We start from the raw sequence: 25828 nt of genomic DNA on the forward strand, positions 1-25828 counted from the left end.
CACTGTCCTATTTAAAAAGAAACAGTTCGTCTAGAATATTGAATGCTTCTCCAATTTTAGACTCTGCCTTGAGCATTTCCCTTGTCTGTTGGATGCAGAAAGCAATAGCAAGCCACTGCAGTATCTTAGCAAGCATAACTGGTGACCATGTTGGTCCATAATGTCCTTCTGGGGCATCCTCGAGTGGGAGAGAAAGTGCAATGGTCCCAGAATTTCATGGAGGTTTGTTCCATTGCAGGAAACATGCCAAAAGTTGTCTGTTTGATAAGTGTAACAACAATGAACATGACAGTTTTTGCTGTTATTACTACTGCAATATCTGAGGTGATATGTCAACACATTTGTGTTTTGGTGCTAGTCTGTTGTACCACTGAGTTGATCCCATATAATCCCACTTGTGAAAAGATACAGAATGAGAGGCACAGATTTAAAAATTCTGATAAAAAGATCAAAAGCAGCAGGAGAGCTGCTTTTTAGTAAGCTGCTTCATTAGTGTGTAGAAGACTGTGTGCCAAAGAAGCAAATCTGTGCCCCCCAACTGGAAACCGTGGATGAAGAGGGATATCCGCTGCTTGCTGAAGTCTAGGCCTGAGGTGTTCAAGTCAGATGACACTGTCCTTTACAAGAACGCCATTAAAGATGCCAAAAGACAATACCAGACCAAGCCAGAGTCCCGGGCAAACTATACCGACCCCCCCACTGACAGGCTACAGGATGAAGGCATGTAAAATCATCAGCTCCAATGCATCCCTCCCTGATGAGCTCAGTGCATTCTATGCCAATTTTGAGCACGAGGTCAGCGAGAGCATGCCCTCCACTCTGGATGAACCTGTATCTGGGGTCACCATTGCAGATGTCAGAGCAGCTTTCTTGAAGGTCAACCCACAGAAAGCAACTGGCCCGGATGTGCACTCAGATACTGCACAGATCAGCTGGTAGAGGTATTCATAGACATCTTCAACCTCTACAACAATCTAAGGTCCTTATCCGCTTCAAGAAGATGACCATCGTCCCCGGTACCTAAGACAAAACCAAGTAGCATGCTTTAATGACAATTGGCCAATGGCTCTGACGTCCATCATTAAGAAGTGCTTCAAAAGGTTAGTCATGGCACGAATCAATTCCAGCTTCCTGGACTACCTGGTTCCGCAACAGGTCCACAGTGGATGCCATTTCCCGGGCCCTGCACTCAACCCTGGAACACTTGGAGAACAAGGACACCTATGTCAGAATCATTTATTGACTAAAGCTCAGCCTTCAACACTATTATTCCCATGAAACTCATATTCAAACTCTGTGGCCTGGGTCTTGGCATCTCCCTCTGCAATTGGATCCTGAACTTCCTACTCTCAGGCCACAATCGGTAAGGATAGGCAACAACACTTCCTCCACGATCATGCTCAACACTGCTGTCCCATAAGACTTTGTTCTCAGCCCCCTACTATACTCACTGTGTGGCAAAATCCCTTCCAGTTCAATTTTCAGGTTTGCTGATGACACCACCATAGTGTTTTGGATCTCAAACAATGATGAGACGGAGTACAGGAATGAGTTGGAGAAACTGGTGCAACAATAATCTCTCCCTCAATGTCAACAAAATGAAGGAGATTGTTGCCGACTTCAGGAAGCGTAAAGGAGAACATACCCCTGTCTCCGTCAATAGGGACAAAGTAAAAATGGTCGATAACTTCAAGGTTTTAGGTGTCCGGATCACCCACAATCTGTCCTGCTCTTCCCCCATGCAGACATCATAGTTAAAGCCCACCAATGTCTCTACTTTCTCAGAAGACTGGGGAAATTTGGCATGTCAGCTATCACTCTATGCAACTTTTACAGATGCACCATAGCATTTTTTTCTGGTGTATCACAACTTGGTACAACTTGAGCTGTGCCCAAGACTGCAAGGAACTTCAAAAGTCATGAATGTAGCCAATCCATCATGCAAACCATTAATTCTGTCTACACTTGCTGCTGCGTCGGCAAAGCAGCCAGCGTGATTAAGGACCCCACATACCCTAGACATTCTCTGTTCTACCACTTTCCGTCAGGAAAAAGATAGAAGTCTGAGGTCAAGTACCAACCGACTCAAGAACAGCTTTTTCCCTGCTGATGTCAGATTTTTGAATGGACTTACCTTGCATTAAGTTGATCTTTAGCTATACCCTAATTGTGACTGTAACGGTGCATTCTGCACATTCATTTCCTTCTCTATGAACGGTATGTTTTTGTCTTTATAGCATGCAAGAGACAATTTTTTTTTGCTGTTTAACACGTGACAGTAATAAATCAAAAAAGAGAACTTGCATGCAGTGAGCAGTTGGAATTGGAATGTGCTGCCTGAGTGTGATGGATGCAGGTTCAATTGAGACATTCAAACGGAAATATGTGACAAAATAATGTGCAAAGTTGTGGGGTGAAGGTGCGGCAATGGCACTTGGTGAATTGCACGTTTGGAGAGCTGGTGTAGATGCCAAGGGCTGTGATTATCCCAAGATGTATTGAATGAAAACCAGGTGCTCTCTAAATTGGAAAGAAGTAAGTTTTTTATTTCCTTGAGAATTTTGAATGTCTTTTGTAAAAGCTTGGGGCCATATTTCATGCTGTGCTAACACTGGCTTAGTTGGTGGTACTCTCATCTTAAAACCTTGTTACTATGTTAAAGTCCTGCTCTAGGATTTGAGCACAAAAATCAATGCTGACATTCCAGTGCAGTACTGAGGGTGTGTTGTGCTATTGAATATGTTCTCTTTTCAGATGAGGTGTTCTGTAGCAGCCCTATGTGCCTGACTTGATAAATGTAGAAGATTGTAAAGCATTATTTCTAAGAGCTGTGGCATTGTTTCTGATGTCCTAACCAATATTTATCCCTCCATCAACACCTGAAAAACAGATTATCTGGTTATTGCTGCTGGTGGAAGTCTGCTTTACGCAAAATACGCTGCTCTGTTTCCCTCAGGTCGAAAGTGATTATGCTTCAAAGGTGCTTCACTGATCTAAGTGCTTGGAGATATCTGATTGTGAATAACACAATAAATGCAAGTCAGTTTCCTTTTGGATGACGTCTACCTTGGTGGGATAAAAGAAAAATGTGTTTCATGCAGGTGTCTGACAACTTTTAACTATAGTTGTTAGAACCTTGGACTTTCAGTTGAAAGTCTGTATATGTTAGTCCAAATTTTGAATGGTGTAGCCTCTGCTTTTTGTTTGGAACCACGGCCAACATTCTGTCCTCTGGAGCAACAGCAATGTTTTGCACCTGCTGCGTGGTCTGTTTTAAACACTTAATGGTGGACAAAGAATTGCATGTCAACTTCTTGTTAGTACAGTAGTAATTATTCACGTAATTGATATTAATCACCCACAGAATCAATACTAAGTTACAGAATACTAAAGTTCAAGTCCAACGCTCGACCTTGACTTGACTTTTGCGTGACTGGCCAGTACCCAGGCAGATATTGGCCTCTATCTTTTGGTCTCCATAGTCCTCTGCACAGTTTGGTCTGATGCTCTGGCCTGCCTGCCTTTTGGGTGTGCTGGCTGTCCTTGTGCTGATTGTCGTTTGTTGGAGAGAGTTCCTACTGTTCTGCAGCACCTTTTTTTTATCTCATTTGGTTTTGTGCCCTTTTTTTGGGTGATCTTTTGATTATTGCCAATTAATTTTCATAGGGAATTTTCAGTAACTTCATTGCAATGTTAATATTAGTACTACTTGTGATACTAATAAATAAATTTAAAAAAAACTTGAACTCTATCAATAGAGTTCAATCAGGTGCTGTCACACTGATCTCTGGGTGTGTACCCAATGGCCATGCTTGTAAGTGCAGGAGGCATGTAGGTCACATACCTCCCTCCCAAATACCTTAGGTGCCCCTAAGTCTGTTAAACAACTCGGTTTGACCAGAAAGTGTCCATTGTCTTTGAGGTGACCCGTGTCCTGTGTACTCAGGCATCTGAGTTGCAGCCTGTTTTATCTCTTATGCTCCAGCCTGTTTCTGTATTTGGCCAATTATTGAAAATCACCATCTTGGATGACCTGTTTGACCTCAAATGATTTTGCTTTCTGGTGGTTTAGCTGGATAATGACTTTGCGTCACGAGTGTATTGCTGAGGTGTCGTCTTTGTGTTTGCAAGTCCAACATCAAGTTATATTTTATAATCTCCTTTGGAAGATAACAGTTGCACACTGGGGAGATCTTGAATTTCCATTTGTGCATCAAATATCTACAAGTGCCATGGTTTGTGTGGATGCAGTTGTGTTGCTCATGGAAGTAACTAGTGCTTTGTGTTGGGCCTTTTCACAAGTGGTCATTTTGCTTTCTAAGCTTAATTGGAATTGAAATCATGTTGAAGTTAAGTAGTGTTTTATGGAGCTGCTTCACTTCTTCTATATCATGATCTGTGTTCTCACTAAGTAGTGCACATTATATATTCGTGTGTGGCCATACATGGAAGGTATGGTGTAGGCCCTGTTTTTGTGTCTAAACATATGGCTGTGTGAAATATTTCAAAGCCATTGCATTGAAAAAAGGGCTGCAAATAAAATTTTACAAGAGACATTTATAATTTTGGAGAGTTTTTTAGCCATAATATTTTGATCTGAAGCCACCCATGTCTGTAGGGTGAAGCTCAAATGCTTGCTGGCAAATTATTAATGGCATTATTTTACATATCTTGAATTATCAGTCAGTTGACCACCATTGGCAAAACTTTGCCCTGTGTGTGTGGAGTAGAAATGACGACTCAGACTTAAGGAGTTAAACCCTTGAGATCCTAGAAGAACTGTACCTTTTGTGTGATTATATAAATTCGCTGATGGCTCATGTGAAAAAATGTAGACGTGATCAATTTTGTTTGAAAGGTTTAAAGTTTTTCTTCCTCGTACCAAAGGTTTTACCTGTGTGAGTAGTTAGTTTTAAGTATTCTGGTAAAATGCAATTACAGTAAAAAGTCTGACAACACCAGGTTTTAGTCCAACCTATCTATTTGATAATATACTCACAAGCTTTCGAGGGACACCCTCTTCGTCAGGTGAATGGAGAGTTCTGGCCTCAGACAGAGCATATAAAGCACAGACAGTTTAGAGATTACTGATTAGAATGCGAATCTTTACACCTAACCTGCTGTTCAAGACCTGAAGTGGCTGATAATGTGAGTGGAAGGAGCACTGATCACAGGTTAAAGAGATGTGTATTGTCTCCAGACAGTACAGTAAGTGAGGTTTTGCAAACCCAGGCAAGTCACGGGGGTTACAGATAGTGCGACATGAACCCAAGATCCCTGTTGAGACCGTCCTCGTGTGCGGAACTTGGCTATCAGTCTCTGTTCAGCGACTCTGCGCTGTCGTGTGTCGTGAAGGCCGCCTTGGAGAATGCTTACCAGAAGGTCAGAGGCTGAATGCCCGTGACCACTGAAGTGTTCGCCAACAGGAAGGGAACAGTCTTGCCTGGTGACTGTCGAGCGATGTTCATTCATCCGTTGTCGTAGCGTCTGCATGGTCTCCCCAATGTACCATGCTTCGGGACATCCTTTCTTGCAACGTATCAGGTAGACAATGTTGGCCGAGTTGCAAGAGTATTTACCATGTACCTGGTGGACGGTATTCTCACGTGTGATGATGGTATCCATGTCGATGATCCGGCATGTCTTGCAGAGGTTGCTGTGGCAGGGTTGTGTGGTATTGTGGTCACTGTTCTCCTGAAGGCTGGGTAGTTTGCTGCGAGCAATGGTCTGTTTGACGCTGTGTGGTTGTCTGAAAGCAAGAAGTGGGGGTGTGGGGATAGCCCTGGCGAGATGTTTGTCTTCATCAATGATATGTTGAAGACTCCGGAGAAGATGTCGTAGCTTCTCCGCTCCGGGGAAGTACTGGATGACGAAGGGTACTCTGTCCACTGTGTCCTGTGTTTGCCTTCTGAGGAGATCGGTGCGGTTTTTCGCTGTGGCGCATCGGAACTGCCGATCTATGAGTCGAGCACCATATCCTGTTCTTATGAGGGCATCTTTCAGGGTCTGGTGGTGTCTGTCACGATCCTCCGTCGCGACACTACGGACTTCCTACTGAAACTCAGCACACACGGAGCAGTTGAACCAGGGACACTCCTCGTCACAATGGATGCCTCAGCGCTCTACACCAACATCCCCCACAACGATGGCATTGCTGCGACTGCCTCAGTACTCAATGCTGACAACTGCCAGTTTCCAGATGCAATTTTACAACTCATCCGCTTTATCCTGGACCACAATGTCTTCACCTTCAACAACCAGTTTTTCATCCAGACACATGGAACAGCCATGGGGACCAAATTTGCACCTCAATATGCCAACATCTTCATGCACAGGTTCGAACAAGACTTCTTCACTGCACAGAATCGTCAACCGATGCTGTACACTAGATACATCGATGACATTTTCTTCCTTTGGCCTCATGGTGAACAATCACTGAAACAACTATATGATGATATCAACAAATTCCACCCCACCATCAGACTCACCATGGACTATTCCCCAGAATCAGTTGCATTCTTGGACACACGCATCTCCATTAAGGACGGTCACCTCAGCACCTCACTGTACCGCAAGCCCACAGACAATCTCACAATGCTCCACTTCTCCAGTTTCCACCCTAAACATGTTAAAGAAGCTATTCCCTATGGACAAGCCCTCCGTATACACAGGATTTGCTCAGATGAGGAGGATCGTGACAGACACCTCCAGACCCTGAAAGATGCCCTCATAAGAACAGGATATGGTGCTCGACTCATAGATCGGCAGTTCCGATGCGCCACAGCGAAAAACCGTACCGATCTCCTCAGAAGGCAAACACAGGACACAGTGGACAGAGTACCCTTCGTCGTCCAGTACTTCCCCGGAGCGGAGAAGCTACGACATCTTCTCCGGAGTCTTCAACATATCATTGATGAAGACGAACATCTCGCCAGGGCTATCCCCACACCCCCACTTCTTGCTTTCAGACAACCACACAACCTCAAACAGACCATTGTTCGCAGCAAACTACCCAGCCTTCAGGAGAACAGTGACCACAATACCACACAACCCTGCCACAGCAACCTCTGCAAGACATGCCGGATCATCAACATGGATACCATCATCACACGTGAGAATACCGTCCACCAGGTACATGGTAAATACTCTTGCAACTCGGCCAACATTGTCTACCTGATACGTTGCAAGAAAGGATGTCCCGAAGCATGGTACATTGGGGAGACCATGCAGACGCTACGACAACGGATGAATGAACATCGCTCGACAGTCACCAGGCAAGACTGTTCCCTTCCTGTTGGCGAACACTTCAGTGGTCACGGGCATTCAGCCTCTGACCTTCGGGTAAGCATTCTCCAAGGCAGCCTTCATGACACACGACAGCGCAGAGTCGCTGAACAGAGACTGATAGCCAAGTTCCGCACACATGAGGACGGTCTCAACAGGGATCTTGGGTTCATGTCGCACTATCTGTAACCCCCGTGACTTGCCTGGGTTTGCAAAACCTCACTTACTGTACTGTCTGGAGACAATACACATCTCTTTAAACTGTGATCAGTGCTCCTTCCACTCACAGTATCAGCCACTGCAGGTCTTGAACAGCAGGTTAGGTGTAAAGATGCGCATTCTAATCAGTAATCTCTAAACTGTCTGTGCTTTATATGCTCTGTCTGAGGCCAGAACTCTCCATTCACCTGATGAAGAGGGTGTCCCTCGAAAGCTTGTGAGTATATTATCAAATAAATAGGTTGGACTAAAACCTGGTGTTGTCAGACTTTTTACTGTGTTTACGCCAGTCCAATGCCGGCATACCCACATCAAAAATGCAATTATCCACTTCTGGAGGAAAATGATTTGTGAAATTATTCTTTCAGCGTTTTCGTGGCTTACCATAAAGAGCACAAAATTTACCATTGCAAATTCTAAGCATCTGCCTCATACAGACTCGTACATTTGTCTTTGGTTTGATTTATTCTTCAATTCAATTTTAACATTGTACAAGATTTCAAGTATTTCATGGGGATTTGAAGATGCAAAACTGCTGAGATTGCTGTGTATGTTTGTTGCATTTTTAATTGTGCCAATATTACTTTAGTAACATTAAACTAGAATTTAATTTTCCCATTAATTAAGGATCAATAGCCTGGTGGCTACTGAAGGCCCTGAAGTTGCCATTGATGAAAATAATGAGAGCAAGCACGAACTCAAAGTCACAGGTCTGTTTTTTTTTAAAAATTAATCATCTAAGTGTGTTTATATCACAGGAAGAAGTTCTGTGTGCAAATGTTTAGGCATTTCTCCAACTGATTCATCCATCCCACACTGCAAACCATCCCCTCTCTTGTAACCATAGCATTTCTGTTAGAGGTCTACCTCTGGGCCAGTGGCTGATTTTATCTTTCTCTAAAATGATGTTCACAAGTTCCTTCATGTTCTTGACTCTAGATACCAAGAAGGCAGTGCGTGATTCTGACTGATCCTTTAAGCAAGTCTTTGCCTGGACTGAAGAGAGAAAGGGAACATTGAAAACAAGTTGCAGGGGTTATGCCATTTTGGCCCACCCTGACCCATTCAACTAGATCATGGATGATCTACTTCAGCACCATTCTCCAGCCCTGTCCCCATATCCATTGATATCTTTATAAACCTATTGATACCTTTTGAATATACTCCCGTTACTGAGTGTCCAATAACCCTCCTGGAGTAAAGTATTTCAAAAATTTAATATTCTCTTGAGTGAAAAAGAAATATTCCTGATCTGTCCTATCTTATTTTGAGACTTGTGTCCTCCTGGTTCAAAGCGCTCCAGCCAGGAAAAACCATCATTTCTGCATCTACCCTGTAGAGCCCTGTAAGAATTTTGAATGCTTTAATGAGATCCCTTGAAGTGCTCTTATTCTGACTGCTTGCCTTCTCCTTTCTCTTTTTTTAATGGCCCATCTTTCCTTCTCTTCCAGCTCTCACTGTCACCCATACTATTCCATCCCATAATCTGAGACATTTGTGCTCAGTTTCCTCTCCAGAGTCTTCTAGTATTTGAAGTGTTCCTGAAAGTCAGTCAGTTGCTGCAGTATGATAACTCCTGGGGCAATGAATGCAAGTTCTGACAAGACAATTATCAAATAATTAAATTATTTGATGCATGGTCAATTTAGAATTGCTGTACTGAATTTTGAATATTCCTTGTATCAGCTTTTAGATTTCTACTTGTGCCAGAATATGGTAAATGATCAGCAAGTTAGTATTAAGATCAACCGCTGGTTGAGGAGCCTTGTAACTTGGAGAAGCTTTTGAGAGATAAAATGTTCTGTTCTGTTTGCTATCCATGTTGCTTTAAAAAAATTCCCAAGCAGCATGTGCATGGCACAATGATTGTTGGAGAGGGTATGGGCTGCAAGAACAAGCGATATGCCGGATCCCTTGATGGGACACTAAGTGCCTTTGAGCACTTCACCAGGAACCGTCAAGAAACCCTACGTGATTTCTAACTGGGTGACGCTAGTGCACAATATTTGTTGCCCAACCCTACCTAAGTACACTCAAGTGTACATCCATGAATATGGCAGTGGAGGTTCATGCAAACCAGACTTGAAGGGTGACAGGTTCCCTTCCCTGAAGTACATTAATGAATTTAGCTGAGTTTAATCCAGTAGATTGTGTGATGTGTTACTGGTGCTTACACACTATTAACCAGGTTAATTGCATTCAGCTTCATAATGTACCACAACTACAATAATTTTTCAATAATGTTTAATTTTTAAAATTTGAAGTCATTGCAAGAAGATGTGCACCAGGCTTAATCAATTAAGTATTTGAAAAATACTGTGAAAGAGCTTGATTTTGGTGCTAAAGCAAATTATTTTTCTGTATAATATTGTTTGCTATCAGTGTTGCTTTGAAAAAATTTTTAACTTGTAGAAAGAAGGCTATGTCAGGAATGCAAGCACACAAATCAGAATTTGGAATTGGACACTTCAAACTTTAAGGTAAGTGTATATCATTGAAGATTTCCAAAAAAAATACAGTCTTTTAATATTAGCAGATCATCTATGGCATTCTCACTGCTCCAGAAACAGTCTGCAATTGGAGGAGCAAATCCTCTAAATCTGTCACTGGCACTTGTCTAGTTTGATCAGCAGGTTGGGTGGAAATCTTTTGACTAGCTGGATATGGCCCATGGTTCATATGTTGGACAATCCTGCTGTAATACATCTACATATGTGCAGGCAGTGCTCTCCCTACTGTTGCAGCACAAATAAACACAACCGTTTCTCTATGTAACTAAAAAAAACTCTAAATTTGCAATTTTATACACTTTAAAACAAAATGCCAGTCATTAAAATATAAAGCAGTTAACATCTGGTGGTAACTTGAGTCCACAAGTAAGGTAATCAATGCAGTGTTAAAAGAAGGATCATCTTTGTATAACAAAGTTGTACAAAGAACATAGGAGTAGGAGTAGGCCATGTGGCCCTTCGAGCCTGCCCCGCCATTCAATAAGATCATGGCTGATCTGTCGTGGCTCAGTTCCGCATTCCCGCCCTCTCCCCATAACCCTTAATCCCGTCTCTTATCAAAAACCCATCAACCCTCTTCTTAAAAATATTTAGCGAGGTAGCCTCCACCACTTCAACAGGCAGAGAATTCCAGAGATTCACCACTTTTTGAGTGAAGAAGTTCTTCCTCAACTCTGTCCTAAACCCCCCCCCCTCCATCTTGAGGCTGTGCCCCCTAGCCCTACTGTCCTTTCTGAGCGGGAAGAGTCTCTCCACCTCTATCCTATCCATTCCATTCATCATCTTATACGTCTCAATGAGATCTCCCCTCATTCTTCTAAACTCTAACGAGTACAAGCCTAGTTTATTCAGCCTCTCCTCATAGCTCAATCCCCTCAACTCCGGCATCAGCCTAGTAAACCTCCTCTGCACTCCCTCCAAGGCCAAAATATCCTTGCGTAAGTGCGGCGACCAAAACTGCACACAATACTCCAGCTGCGGCCTCACCAATGCCCTATACAGCTGCAGCAAGACCTCCCTACTTTTATATTCAATCCCCCTCGCGATGAAGGCCAGCATCCCATTTGCCTTCCTGACCACCTGCAAGCTGGGTTTTTGCGACTCATGCACAAGGACCCTGAGGTCCCTCTGCACCGCCGCCTGCTGCAGTTTTTCTCCACGTAAGTAATAGTCCTTCCTACCATTATTCCTACCAAAGTGGACCACCTCGCACTTGCCAACATTAAATTCCATTTGCCACTTCCTGGCCCATTTGCCCAGCCTATCTAGATCCTTCTGCAGACTCTCCACACCCTCCGCACAATTTGCCTTTCCACCAATCTTGGTGTCATCAGCAAATTTCGACACCATACACTTGGTTCCCTCCTCCAGATCACAGTATTAAATAAATGCAAACAGGAGCACTAGTGAACAGATCTGGACTTGCTGCACACTCATGCAGATTGAAGTCCCACCCAAAGCCTGCACATGATCAGAAGGGAGAGTGTGTTCTGACACTTCCCTTTTTCTCTCTCCATTTTCTAAGCCCCCCTCAACCCCTCAAATTTCAATCCTCCATCAGAACAGAAATACAACAGAAGTAATGTCTTGCAGCAAAGATTTATCAGGATGTTGCCTGGTATGGAGGGCATTGGCTATGAGGAGAGGTTGGAAAAAGTTGGTTTGCTCTCACTGGAGCAACGGAGATTGAGGGGAGACCTGATACAAGCCTACAAGATTGTGAGAGGCATGAACAGAGTGGATAGTCAGAAGCCTTTTCCAGAGTGGAAGAGTCAATTACTAGGGGGCATAAGTTTTAAGGTGCGAGGAGCAAGGTTTAAAGGAGGTGTATGAGGCAAGGTTTTTTTTTAAGAGTAGTAGGTGCCTGGAACTTGTTGCCAGGGGACGTAGTGGAAGCAGATATGGTAGTGACTTTTAAGAAACATCTTGATAAGTACATGAATAGGATGGAAATAGAGGGATATGGTTCCTGGAAGGGTGAGGGGTTTTAGTTAAGTCGGGCAGAATGGTCAGTGCAGGCTTGAAGGGCCTGTTCCTGTGCTGAAATTTTCTTTATTCTTTGAATTACACAAAAGTCTTTTAGGAGCTTTGTGGTTGAGTTGCAACCTATGCAATAGGTGAATCGTCTAACTTTGGATATGGAATCATAGTTGAAAAGGTAGATTTGAGAATCTGCACATAAACATTCCTCTTCCTCTGCCACAGCAGAGTGAACTGGAAACACAAACCATTTCCTGGTGAATATCCACAGCAGCATTACTTTCTGCCATTTTATCAGTAAAAGTTGTTGATTCTGAAAGCTTTCTCCAACTCGGGATTATACCACAAGTGAACATTATTTTGGTGTCTATGCACAACTGCAGTCTTATGACCCAAGATGCTGGACCACTTTGGTTCAAAGTTAGTCCTGGTAACCACTTCTGGTTACTCCAAATTTTCTGTTGTAGACCTGGATCATCGGTTTGAATTTGCCTCTCTCTTTTGGAATGCAAGTTTTGTCCATCATTTTTGGTTCTCTTGTTTCCTGCTCACTTTTTCGCTCTGAGATCTGGGTGAAGCAGATGTAGATGAGACTTTGGCTTCTACCTCACCACAGGGTTCTCTCCTGCATAATTGTTGATTCCAGTTTGATACAATACTGGATGAGCTTCCGTTTTTAAAGTATACCTGCCATTCTCTTCCATCCTTCCTTCAAAATTTAAACAGCTCTCTCTGCGAAACCATTTGAAGCTGGGAGAAACAACGGCAAAGTATGTGCATTGTGTATACCATTGTTTTGCATGAATTCCTGAAACAACTTATGTAATGCTGTTTATCTGAACCAAACGAATCTAGTAATTAGTGAATTGTGAACATTTTTGATGTGGATTCTTTTATCGTCACAGGATTCATAACGTTGCTTGTGATTTGTGTTTCCAACCATTTCGAGAGTACATCTATGATGACCAAAAACATGAGATTCAGGAAAGTTCCCACAGAGTCCACATGTAGTCTAAACCATGACTAATCAGGCTGCTCCCAAGGATGAAGTGGTGCTGGTGATGCTGTCTGATGGGTAGAACAAGGCGAACAGGGTGAAGTCAAGTCCACATTCATAACTTGTTCTCCAAATCCAGATCTATATTAGGCCACAAATGTAGATCTGTATTAGGCCATCAAACATATAGCCTGGCTAGACTCTTCGTTCAGGAGGCACCTGGCTGAGCCTTATGAATTTCATCCATGACTTACAAACAAGCAAGGGGTGGGATGACCACTTTTGATTCCTAAGTATGCAACCATCCTGCACACTCAACTTGTCTTTGAGTCTCTCATAAGGCTTCAGTGCACCATTTTCAGTGGCAGTTGGCCATCTTTGCAGTGGAAATCCTTTAACTTGCAACAGAATTGGATCTCTGTCCATTCACTGCTTAATTTGCATCGCACTCAGTGAAGTTTGGGCAAGGCTCTCTTCTAAGAAAATTGCCGCAGGAACACATACTATCTGGATTGGCTGAATTGGTGAAGGGAGACAATTTGGCACACCTGCGTTAGCTTTGTCCTTCCCTGCCCTGTACTCAATGTTGTACTGATCTGCTGACCATGTAAGTGCCTAGCGCTGTATTCTTGCTGAGGCCATGGGAGGAATACACTTTGACTCATTGAAAAGGCCCATCACCACTTGTGGTCAGGACATATGGTGATGAATCGACATAGAGGAACTGATGGAGTCTTTTCACTGCAAAAATGATGACTAGGTATTCCTTGTCTAACTGAATATCACCTTTCAGCCTTTGCCAGCATCCTAAATCCAAAACCAGTGGGTTTTTAGAACCCATCCTCCATCACATGAGAGACTACTGCTCCCCATTCCTAAGAGTGAGGCATCGCATGACAGAATAAGCTCCCTGCCTGGATCAAAATGGCCTAGCAGATGAGCCGCAGAACTTTCACATCTTTGAAAACAACCTATGGGCAGATTCCCTTTCCATTTGCTTTCTTTGTGGAGAAGTCAGTACAATGGAGCCAACACCAAACATCTCGCAAAAACTTTTCCATAATAGTTTATTTTAAACCCAAAAATGACCTACACTTGCCACATTCCTGGGCCCCGGAGCTTCCTTAATTGCTTGAACTTTCCCTTTGACAGGAAAAGAGTCTTGTGCAATGACTCAGTGGCCTAGATGCTCTCTGCTTGTTCCTGGAAAATACATTTGTTCTGTTTCAGATGCAGTCTTACCTCTGAAACTCTGTTTTAAAACTTGAATCAGGTTGTTGAGGTGCTCCTCCGTTTTTCTGTAATTAAAATGTCATTAAGTATGCTGGAACACGGGGAGTGCCTTGTGACAGGTTGTCCATTGAAAGATCGACAGACTGGATGATGTACCAAAAACCAAATCGTTGTACTTGAACAACCCTTTACATGTTGGTGGTCATGTACAACTTTTGAATCTTCCTCTAGCAAGAATTGTTGATATGCCTGGCTCGTTTTGAAAACGTCATGCCTCCTGCAACAATTGAAAACAAATCTTCTGCACGAGGTAATCATCTAACTTGGAAATCTGGTTAATTGTGAACATGTAGTCACGATATATACATGCCAGCATTTTTAAGGACAAGAGCAATTGGAGCTGTCCAACAAAAATTGAATCGGCTCAGTGATTCCAAACCTTTGCAACCATTCAACTCCTCCATTTCTCTTATTACAAAAGGCATTAATCTGGGCTTGAAAGTACAAGAAGTAGCCTAAGGATCTACATACAACTTCACGGTAGTACCACACGGTGTACCCAGTTCATCCTAGAACACATCCAGATACTTTGTGACCGTATCCTTGGTCACCCTTGTGTACTTGGTCTCACCCCAATTCAATGGAATTTTGCTGAGCCAGTCTCACCCTTGTAAACTCAGCCCCTTCCCTTTGCACAGAAGGAGGTGCACTCTGGCTTCTTGCCTGTTTTGTGTCATGGATTTTGGTGCCCTGAGCAAAAATATGGACTCTCCAGTTTACATCCAAAGACAAATCTCTGCCGGAGTAAAAGTTGATACTCTGTTAAAACCTTATGTCAACGTGTATGTTTTCTCACTAAATATGGATGCAGAGGCACCTGTGTCTACCTTTTTTTTTGTCTTGATCTGTTCACCATGGACTACAACAAAAGCACAAATAGACTGCTCACACCTCATTGACGTTAAACATATTGTAAGGATCCTCCTCTGCCTGGTTGTTTGCTGATCGAGGCTTTTTTTTTGCTCAGGCTTCACCTTTGCCTTCATTTCTTCATTTAAATGTCCTTTCTTGCTGCATTGGTGACAAATGGCACCCATAAACTTGCAACGATTGACATAATGTGGCCCAACTGAAACACTCAATGAGTTAACTTTTTGAAGTTTCTTTCTGTATTTGGTACAGCATTCCTGTGGGCACTACCATTGGCCTTCTGAATATCTCTGGCATGGCTAGCAGCCATTTCTGCATCCTGAGAAATTTCTGGAGACGTACTGCCTTATAAGTCTGTACAGCTTCCCCTAACAATGCTGAATGCTGTACTCAATGCTGCAGACCACTCTGTCTCTGAGCATATCTTCTAAACTAGCATAATTCTGCCACAGAGTTAGCTACGGATTGACCTGCTGCTTTTTGAAAATACCTATGATAGTTGAAACTTGAACAATCGCATGGGGTCTTTGGATTATGGTAAGTCTTCAAATGAAATCTCCTCTGGCTTCGAGGACATGATGTGGCAATGCTGGCGTTGGACTGGGGTAAACACAGTAAGAAGTCTCACAACACCAGGCTAAATAAAGTCCAACCAGTTTATTTGATAGCAAATCCGCAAGCTTTCAGGGTTTGCCCCTTCGTCAGGTGAGTGGAGACTCACTTTATTTAACCTGGTGTTGTGAGACTTCTTACTGTGTTTCCAGTACATGGCCAGATTCCTCATCAACTTGTGTCCTTGCCCCACAAACTCAGGAGAATCAAGCATTGCTTCACTGGATCAATAAGGTAATCAAGTGCTCCACTATACGACAGATGAGCATGGATGAACAGGGATATCCACTGCTTGAAATCCAGGCCTGAGGCATTCAAGTCACGCGACACTGACCTACACAAAGCCAGATACAATCTAAGGTGAACCGTCAAAGATGCCAAAAGACGATACCGGATGAAGCTAGCTACACTGAGCCCTGCTGACTATGACAAGGCCTGCAAGACATAACAGGCTGCAAGATGAAGGCATGTAAAATTGTCAGCTCCAACGCACTCTTCCTTGATGAGCTCGATACATTCTATGCCTGTTTTGAGCAAGAGGTCAGCAAGAACACACCCTCCACCCTGGAAGCCCTGGATGAACCTGTACTCTGGTACAGGTTCAAACTCCATGGTCTGGGCCTCAGCACCTCCCTCTGCTACTGGATCCTGAACTTCCTAACTCTCAGATCACAATCAATAAGGACAGGCAGCAACACCTCCTCCATCCTCAACACCAGTGCCCCACAAGGCTGCATTCTCAGCCCCCTACTATGCCCCTTGTGCACCAATGACTGACTGTGGCCAAGTTCCCCTCCAATTCGATTTTCAAGTTTGCTGACGACACTACCATAGTGGGTTGGATCTCAAACAATGACGAGATGGAGTACAGGAATGAAATTGAGAAACTGGTGCAACAACAACAATTTCTCCCTCCAATGTTAACAAAATGAAGGATATTGTCATCGACTTCAGGAAATGTAAAGGAGAACATGCCCCTCTCTACATCAATGGGGACGAAGTAGAAAAGGTCGAGAACTTCATGGTTTTAGGTGTCCAGATCACCAGCAACCTGGTCCCCCCCCCATGCTGACATTTTGGTTAAGGAAGCCCACCAATGCCTCTACTTTCTCAGACTAAGGAAATTTGACATGTCGGCTATGACTGTCTCCAACGTCTACAGGTGCACCATAGAAAGCATTTTTTTCTGGTTGTATCATAGCTTTGTACAACTTGAACTCTGCCCAAGACTGCAAGGAACTACAAAAGGTCATGAATGTAGCCCAGTCTATCACACAAACCAGCCTCCCATCCATTAACTCTGTCTACACTTCCCGCTGCCTCGACAAAGCAACCAGTACAATTTAAGAACCCCACACACCCCGGATGTTCTGTCTTCCACCTTTTGGGAAAAAGATCGTACCAGCTGCTTCCCTGCTGCTGTCAGACTTTTGAATGGACTTGCCTTGCATTAAGCTGATTCTTCTCTACACCCTAGTTATGACTAACAGTGCAGAATGTTTTCTTCTCTGAATGGTATGCTTTGTCTGTACAGCGCACAAGAAACAATACCTTTTCACTATGTTAATACATGGGACAATAATAAATTGAATCTTTGTATAACTGAATAAAGGAGTTTTACACAGCAGTAGTAAACAAAAGAAAACAGGAGCACGAGTGGACGAGTCTGGACTTGCAGTACTCTCTTGCAGACTGAAACCCTGCCAAAAGCCCACAAGTGGTCAGAAGGGAGAAAGGCTTATAAGGACACTCCAGTATCTCTGATATTTAGATAATATTGTCTTAAAAGGAAATTTCTGAAGTGTTGAAATAAGCTGTTATAATTTAGCAAAGCGCGTTTTGTGCAATAATTCATTCATTGTATTTAAATTGCTTTCATATTTTCTACTCTGCAGATTTACTGGAGCCAGAAAGCAATAACTTCTGAAAGGTAAAATTTATGATTTGCTTGACTCAATAAGTACCTTTTAGAAACTAATGTTTTAGCTTGCGGTCTAGGCAATTTTGTACGGGGGAAGAAGAATTCAGCATGGGGGCGGTTTTGTGATTTGGTTTAATGTATTGATCAATAAATGGTTCCTATGGAGAACTAAATGTATGGAAGTTTCAGTACATGTGCTCATAACGATTTGCTAGCAAAATTCATTTTATGACTTCTGTACACTAGGAATGCACTAGATTTAGGGCGATAAATTGTGGTCTGAATAATGGAGGTTTATAATGTACACAGAAAAGTATGTGATGTTTGGATGATTTTTGATTGGAACTTGAAGCACAAACCTGGAAGGGTGCAGGTTGTCCCTTTTTTTTAATAACTGACAATGTTGAGTACAGTTTTGTAGAATCCCTACAGTGCAGAAGAAGGCCATTTAGCTCATCAAATCTGCACTGACCACAATCCTGGCCCTATTTACATAACCCCACATATTTATCCCACTGACAGGTCAATTTAGCATGGCCAATCATCCTAATCTGCACATCCTTGCACTGTAGGAGGAGATCCAAGCATCAGGGGAGAATGTGCAAACTCCACACAGACAGTGACCTGAGGCCAAAATTGAACCTGCATTCCTGGTGCTGTGAGGCAGCAGTGCTAATCACTGTACCACCGTGTTGCCCCATCTAGGGGAAGATATCCTAGATTTTGTTTTTATTCATTTGTGGGACATGGCCATTGCTGGCTAGCCAGCAGTTATTGCCCATTACCAATTGCCCTTGGAGAGCAGTTGAAAGTCAACCACATTGCTGTGGATCTGGAGTCACATGCAGGCCAGAGTGGATAATGATGGCAGATTTCCTTCCCTAAAGGACATTACTGAACCAGATGGGTTTTTTCGATAAAGGTTACATGGTCATCATTAGACTCTTAACTCCAGATTTTATTACTGAATTCAAATTCCACCAGTAGCTGTGACAGGGTTTGAACCCAGGTCCCCCAGAACATTGGATGACTTTCTGGATTAATAGTGTAGCGATAATATCATTAGGCCATTGCCTCCCTGAACACAGCCCTTGGCCCCCATTTATCATTTTCAACTTATCCAGTTGTTTCAACAATGTCAGTTTGTATTGTTTCCTTGCACTTCCATCAATCCTCCCCCTTCACTACTACTCTTTATGTAATTTCATAGAGATTTTTTTCCTTCAGTTTTGAGATGGAGGAAGCAGAAGCTTGCAAAGATAACTATCAGACTAATATGCAACATGGAAAAGACTTTGGAAAGCTGGCCTACCGAAGAGAGAAACATTACAGCTTGGAGAGTAAAAAATGGACAAGAAAACAGCACTATAAAGAGAAAAATAAAGATTCTGAATTATGGTGTGAAGCAGAAACTGATACCTTGCAAGGCAAGTTGAGGCCTGCTCAAAGTAAAGACGAAGCCAGTGATGCTGAGAGAGATATGATCAGTCCTGGGTGAGTGCCCACATTCCTTGGGTGGTATTTTGAGTGCAGACTTTTCTTTAAAAATGGTTATGCAATACTTGAGGTGTAGAAATTTTCTTCTGTTGATGTGTCTAATGCTAGTAGAAAATAGCAGTTACCTTGAAAGAAAATAAACCAAATAATGCCTATTGCACAATCCATATGAAAGAAAACTTAAAGTAAAAATTCAAAACTTTTTTTCACCGATTTTAAGCAGTTCTAAAACAATGGCTAAACTGTTCCATCCTTGTTCACGGCTGGGACTTTCCAGTGCCACTGAAAGGAAAATTTATTATTCCATTAACTTTCTCGTTTGCAATAGATCCCACTACGGATGAGACTGGAGAATCCTGCCCAAAATCTTTTCAGCTACCATAATAAATTGTTAGAAATGTAACTGTAATGTTATTCATGGGGTTATATTATCAAGTTTTCTTTTTCATTTCATTTATTTTCCTGTGGTCAAGGCAGAATTAGTAGTCTACTCCTTTGCTGCTACTATTGAAATTGGTCATGTTCTGACTGTAATCTGGTGACCTCCCTCTAATCTCTTGCTACTTAGTTTCTCTCCACAAAAAACTTTTATTCTGAAGGGCGGGGAGGAGGCTGGAGGTGGGACATCATGCCCCTCAGGAACAGCAAGTCCTGAAAGCTGACCAATTTGATAGCTCAGAGAGCAATGATCACTACTGGTATTTCACTTCTGATCATTGGTGGGTGACACCTTGCGGGCGGTGGTGGCGGTGGTCTCCTGCCCCCACCCTGGCGTTGAGTGGGAATTCATAGTACGTTTAAGGTTCTCTGACCCACACCCCATCCCTGCGGTTGGCATTATTGTAGTGGGGCAGGGCTAGCGATAGTTGGGCCACCTGCTGCAATAATGTGCTTTCTCTCCCATTTCAAACTCTTTAATAGGGAAATCCAGCCCTTCGTGTTTGCATACTAAGATCAGAGCACAGCTTAAAGAAACCACATTAATGGTGGCCATCAGCATAAAGCTGGCTTTGGGTATATTTAAAAATGGATCTCCAGATGGTGACTACTGTCATGGCACTGGGAACTTGTGACTGAGTGGTATCTACTTGTACCTTCACCGGTGAACTAAAACAGAGTGAACTGTGTCGTGGTGATGGAGAAAAAAGACCATGAAATTACACATTGGTCAGAGTTATATTTAATAAAGGGACACAAACACCAGAGATGGCTGAAAATGTAATTAGCTGCTAATGGGGATGGCTGCAGGGTGATTCTAAATGGTACAGTGGAACCCCAGGCTGTTTCCAGACATAGTGCTGCTTAAAAACATTTGAAGGCTGATTATCTTCTCCGATTAAAAACAATAAAACATAATGACTGCCCTGGATGGAATTGCTTGGATGGACGAGTATATTCAGGTTTCCACCTGGAATATACAAAGCTATTTGAACAAGTTGCCCCTGTGTCTGTTCTGTGTGTGCTATGAGGGTAAGCACCTGGAAGTTTTTCCATACTGAAGATGTGACACTAACAGAAGTAGTAACCTTGCAAATGTCCAATCTCTAGAAGACCAGCAAGCTGAGCTTAAAGCCAGACTCACTTTTCAAAGAGAACTGAGGGATTGCTGTGTGCTCTATTTCGCAGAGACATGGCTCAGTCCTTCACCAGACTGTGCATTGTTTGGTTGGAGGAATCAAATGATCTATAGGGCTGCTTAGAGTCAGTAGACTGGTCACTGTTTAAAAATTCTGCAACCAGCATGAAGGAGTATGCCACTGTAGTAACTTCATCAGTGTTTAGGAGTTTGTGGGTCAAAGAAGCAAATCTGTTTGCTTCCCAACCAGAAACCATGGATGAATAGAGATATCCATTGCTTGCTGAAGTGTAGGTCTGAGGCATTCAAGGCTGGCCACCCTGATTTACACAAGAAATGATGTGGAGATGCTGGCATTGGACTAGAGTAAAAACAGTAAGAAGTTCACAATACCAAGTTAAGGTCCAACAGGTTTATTTGGTAGCAAAAGCCACTAGCTTTTGGAGTGCTGCTTCTTTGAGAGTTCTATTCACAAACAGGGCACATAAAGACACAAACTCAGTTTACAAAATAATGGTTGGAATGTGAGTCTTTACAGGTAATCAGGTCTTAAAGGTACAGGCAGTGAGAGTGGAGAGAGGATTAAGCACAGGTTAGAGATGTGTATTGTCTTGAACCGGGACAGTTAGTGAGATTTTTGCAAGCCCAGGCAAGTCATGGGGGTTACAGATAGTGTGACATGAACCAAGATCCTGGTTGAGGCCGTCCTCGTGTGTGGCACTTGGCTGTCAGCCTCTGCTCAGTGATTCTGCATTGTCGTGTGTCATGAAGGCTGCCTTGGAGAATGCTTACCTGAAGATCACAGGCTGAATGCCCGTGACCACTGAAGTGTTCCCCAATAGGAAGAGAACAGTCTTGCCTGGTGTTCATTCATCCGTTGCCGTAGCATCTGCTTGAGCTCCCCAATGTACCATGCCTCAGGCCATCCTTTCCTGCAGTGTATCAGGTAGACAATGTTGGCCAAGTTGCAAGAGTGTGTACAGTATACCTGGTGGATGGTGTTCTCACATGAGATGATGGCATCCGTGTTGATGATCCAGCACATCTTGCAGAGGTTGCTGTGGCAGGGTTGTGTAGTGTTGTGGTCACTGTTCTCCTGAAGGTTGGGTAGTTTGCTGCGGACAGTGGTCTGTTTTGAGGTTGTGTGGTTGTTTGAAGGCAAGAAGTGGGTGTGTGGGGATGGCCTTGGTGAGATGTTCATCTTCATCAATGACATTTCGTAGTTTCTCCGTTCTGGAGAAGTACTGGACGATGAAGGGTACTCTGTCTGCCATGTCCCGTGTTCCTCTTCTGAGGAGGTCAGTGTGGTTTTTCAGTGTGGCACGTGAGAACTGTCGATCTGAGTCAAGCATCATATCCTGATCTTATCAGGGCATCTTTCAGCGTCTGGCAATCTTCCTTATCCTGTGTATACAGAGGGCTTGTCCATAGAGGATGGCTTCTTTAACGTGTATCGGGTGGAAGCTGGAGAAATGGAGCATCGTGAGGTTATCCGTAGGCTTGCGTTATAGTGAAGTGCTGAGGTGACCATCCTTGATGGAGATGTGTGTATTCAAGAATGCAACCAATTCCGAGAGTGTCCGTGATGAGTCTGGTGGAATGGAACTTGATGTCATCATATAATTGTTTCAGTGATTGTTCACCATGAGTCCAAAAGAAGAAAATGTCATCCATATATCCAGTATATAGCATCAGTTGAAGGTCTTGTGCAGTGAAGAGGTCTTGTTTGAACCTGTGCATGAAGGTGTTGGCATATTGAGGTGTGAATTTGGATGTTCCTTGTGTCTGGATGAAGAATTTGTTGTTGAAGGTGAAGACATTGTGGTCCAGGATGAAGCGGATGAGTTGTAAAATTGCATCTGAAGACTGGTGGTTGTTGGCGTTGAGTACTGAGGCAGTCGCAGCAATGCCATCGTTGTGGGGGATGCTGGTGTAGAGTGCCGAGACATCCATTGTGATGAGGACTGCTCCTGGTTCAACTGCTCCATGTGTTCTGAGCTTCTGTAGGAAGTCCGTAGTGTCGTGACAAAAGCTGGGGGTTCTTTGTACAGTGGGCTTTAGGATGTCCTCGACATTGCCGGAGAGGTTCTTGCACAGAGTTCCACTGCCCAATACGATGGGATGGCCAAGTGTGTTGGCCTTTCGTATCTTTGGGAGATAGTAGAGATCTCCAATGTGGGGAGTACGTGAGATGAGAGCTCTGAAGGTCCAGATCAAAGACCTTGATCAGTCTGAATTGACGGATGTGTTCTTTGGTAGGATCTGCGGTTAACTGTCTGTAGTGTTCCTTGTTCAGTTGTTGGTACACTTCTTTGCAGTGATCTGTTCAGTATGATGATGGCCTCTTCTTTGTTTACTGGTTTGATGACAATGTTGCGGTCGCTCTTGTGAGTGCAGGTGATGTTGCATTGTCTTTGGGTGATGTTCGGGGCTGTCTTGAGTGTGGCTGATGAATCTGGTGTTGACGTACCTCCTGACAGCTTGGGCATACATGTCAAGTCGAGGGCAGTGGCCTTCCAGAGGAATCCAATTCGACTTTTTCCTCTTTGGTTGCTGCACTGCGGGCCTCTCTGGCTGTTCTGGTTCATTTGGCTATCTCACTGTTCGCCTCTTTGGAGTTTGTAGAAGAACTCCCCTGCAGCCTCACTCGCTGGATGAATTCCTCTGTCTACTGTGAGACTGATGGGGTCTATTTTGGTGGTGGGGCAGAAATTGAGCCCTCGGCTGACAACTTTATTTTTACCTGGTTGAGGTGTGTAGTCCGACAAGTTGACGATAGACTTCCCTGCAGTGGTACAGTTTTCTACTGTGGTACCAGGGGAGGCTTGGGTGGTGATGCCGAGTTTCTCAAATTTCCTGTTCTTGGTGTGCATGTATATGGCATAGTTCCTTTGTCTCATCTGCTTGGCAGAGTTTCGCAGCTAGTCTGCGTCCTGAGTGCAAGTTGAGAATATGGACTCTATCTTAGTTTCTAGGATGCAGTGTTTGCTGTTGAGGAGTGTGAGAGAGGTGCAATGGCAAAGTCTCTCAGCACAGTCTGTGTTATAGGTTGACCTGAGTGGGTTGTGATCTGTAGTCCTTTCAGTATCTTGTCTGCTTTCGTGCATCTTTGATGTCTGTCAATATGTGCAATCTTCTTGCAGATCCTCTCCACTTGAAGTCGGCAGTTTTGCAGTGTTGATGGTAGTCATGATGTGGAGATGCTGGCGTTTAGACTGGGGTAAACGCAGTAAGAAGTGTCACAACACCAGGTTAAAGTCCAACAGGTTTATTTGGTAGCAAAAGCCACTAGTTTTTGGAGCGCTGCTCCCTCGCCAGGTAAGTGGGAGTTTGTTCATAAACTGGGTATATAAAGACACCAACTCAGTTCACAAACTAATGGTTGGAATGTGAGTCTTTACAGGTAATCAAGGCAACGTGAGTGGAGAGAAGGTTAAGCGCAGGTTAAAGAGATGTGTATTGTCTCCTATTTCTTTATACAAGAAAGTTAGATATGATCTAAGGGGATGCCAAAAGACAGTACTGGAGCTAGCTAGAGTCTCGGGCTAACCACCATGGAGTCCTACCGACTATGGCAAGGTCTGTTAGACATAGGCTACAAGATGAAGACATGTAAAATTGCTGACACCAGTGCGCCCCTCCCTGATGAGCTCAATGCACTGTATGCCCATTTTGAGCAAGAGGTCAGCACGAGCCTCAGATGAACTGGGGTCACTATTGTACGAGTAAAGCTTTTCGAAGGTCAACTTTGAAAGTGACTGGCCAAAATGGGGTACCCGGATGAGCATTCATCCTGTGTAAACCTGCTGGTAGGGGATGTTTGCAAAATTTTCTACATGTTTTTGCAACAATCTGAGGCCCCCATTTGCTTCAAGAAGATGAACATCATCCTGATGACAAAGAGCATGTCTTACTGACAATCATCCAGTGGCTGTGACATCCATCGCTATGAAGTCCTTCAAAAGATTAGTCATGGCACAAATCAGTTCTACCCTCCCTGCTTGCCTGGGTCCACTACAGTTCACTTACTGCCGCAAGAGGTCCACAGCAGACGCCATCTCCCTGGTGCTGCTTCAATCCTGGAACATGTAGATAATAAAGACATCTATGTCGGAGTCCTATTAATTGACTGCAGCTCAACTTCAATACTTTTTTTTATTTCTGCGAAGCTCATCTTAAAACTTAGGGCTTGGCTCCTCCGTATGTGAATTTCCTAACCCACAGATCACAACCAGTAAGGATCAGCAAAAATCATTTTCAACACCGGTGCCCCACAAGGGTGTGTTCCAGCCCCCTTTACTCCTTATACACCTGTGACTGTATGGCCACATGCCCCTCCAACACTCTCTTCTATTTGGTGATGACACCACAGTAGTGGGTCAGATCTCAATGACAAGACGGAGTACAGGAATTAGAGAATCTGGTGAACTGATGAAACAACAATAATCTGTTCCTCAATGTCAACAAAATGAAGGAGATAGTCATGGACTTCAGGAAGTGTAGTGAAGGATATACCCTTGCCTATATCAATAGGGATGAAGTAGAAATGGTCAAGAGCTTCAGGTTTTTTTTAGGTGTCCAGATCACCAACAGCCTGTCCTAGCCCCCCTCTGTGCTGACACCATAGTTAAGAAAACCCACCAATGCCTCTACTTTCTCAGAAGACTAAGGAAATTTGGCATGTTCACCACGATTCGCCAACTTTTACAGATGCACCATAGAAAGCATTCTTTCTGGTTGTCATAGATGCCATAGAAACTGTACAGTACAAGGACATTGGCCCATTGAGTCGGCACTGACCACAATCCCACCCAGGACCTATCCCCCATATCCCTACATATTTTATCCAGTAATCCGTCTAAACTACACATCTCAGGACACTAAGGGGCAATTTTCAGCTTGGCCAATCAACCTAACCCACATATCTTTGGACTGTGGGAGGAAAGCAGAGCACCCAGAGGAAACCCATGCAAACACAAGGAGAATGTGTAAACTCCACACAGACAGTGACCCAAGCCAGGAGTCGAACCCAGGTTGCTGGAGCTGTGAAGCAGCACTGCTAACTGCTG

The 25828-nt window shown here is 43.6% G+C and overlaps 1 protein-coding gene across 1 annotated transcript in view; it reads left to right on the forward strand.

Moving 5' to 3' along the window:
- Window positions 1-551: 551 nt before the first annotated feature.
- rnf17 (ring finger protein 17) overlaps window positions 552-25828 on the forward strand; it is a 137572-nt gene continuing 112295 nt past the window's right edge. The window contains exons 1-5 of the mRNA XM_080197804.1: window positions 552-724; window positions 8131-8213; window positions 9916-9983; window positions 17661-17695; window positions 18914-19180. Coding sequence (XP_080053930.1) covers window positions 552-724; window positions 8131-8213; window positions 9916-9983; window positions 17661-17695; window positions 18914-19180 — 626 coding nt within the window. The remainder of the gene's footprint in view (window positions 725-8130; window positions 8214-9915; window positions 9984-17660; window positions 17696-18913; window positions 19181-25828) is intronic.

The sequence above is a fragment of the Carcharhinus amblyrhynchos genome, chromosome 10 (assembly GCF_965287045.1).
Source record: "Carcharhinus amblyrhynchos chromosome 10, sCarAmb.v2.hapA, whole genome shotgun sequence".
NCBI lineage: Eukaryota > Metazoa > Chordata > Chondrichthyes > Carcharhiniformes > Carcharhinidae > Carcharhinus > Carcharhinus amblyrhynchos.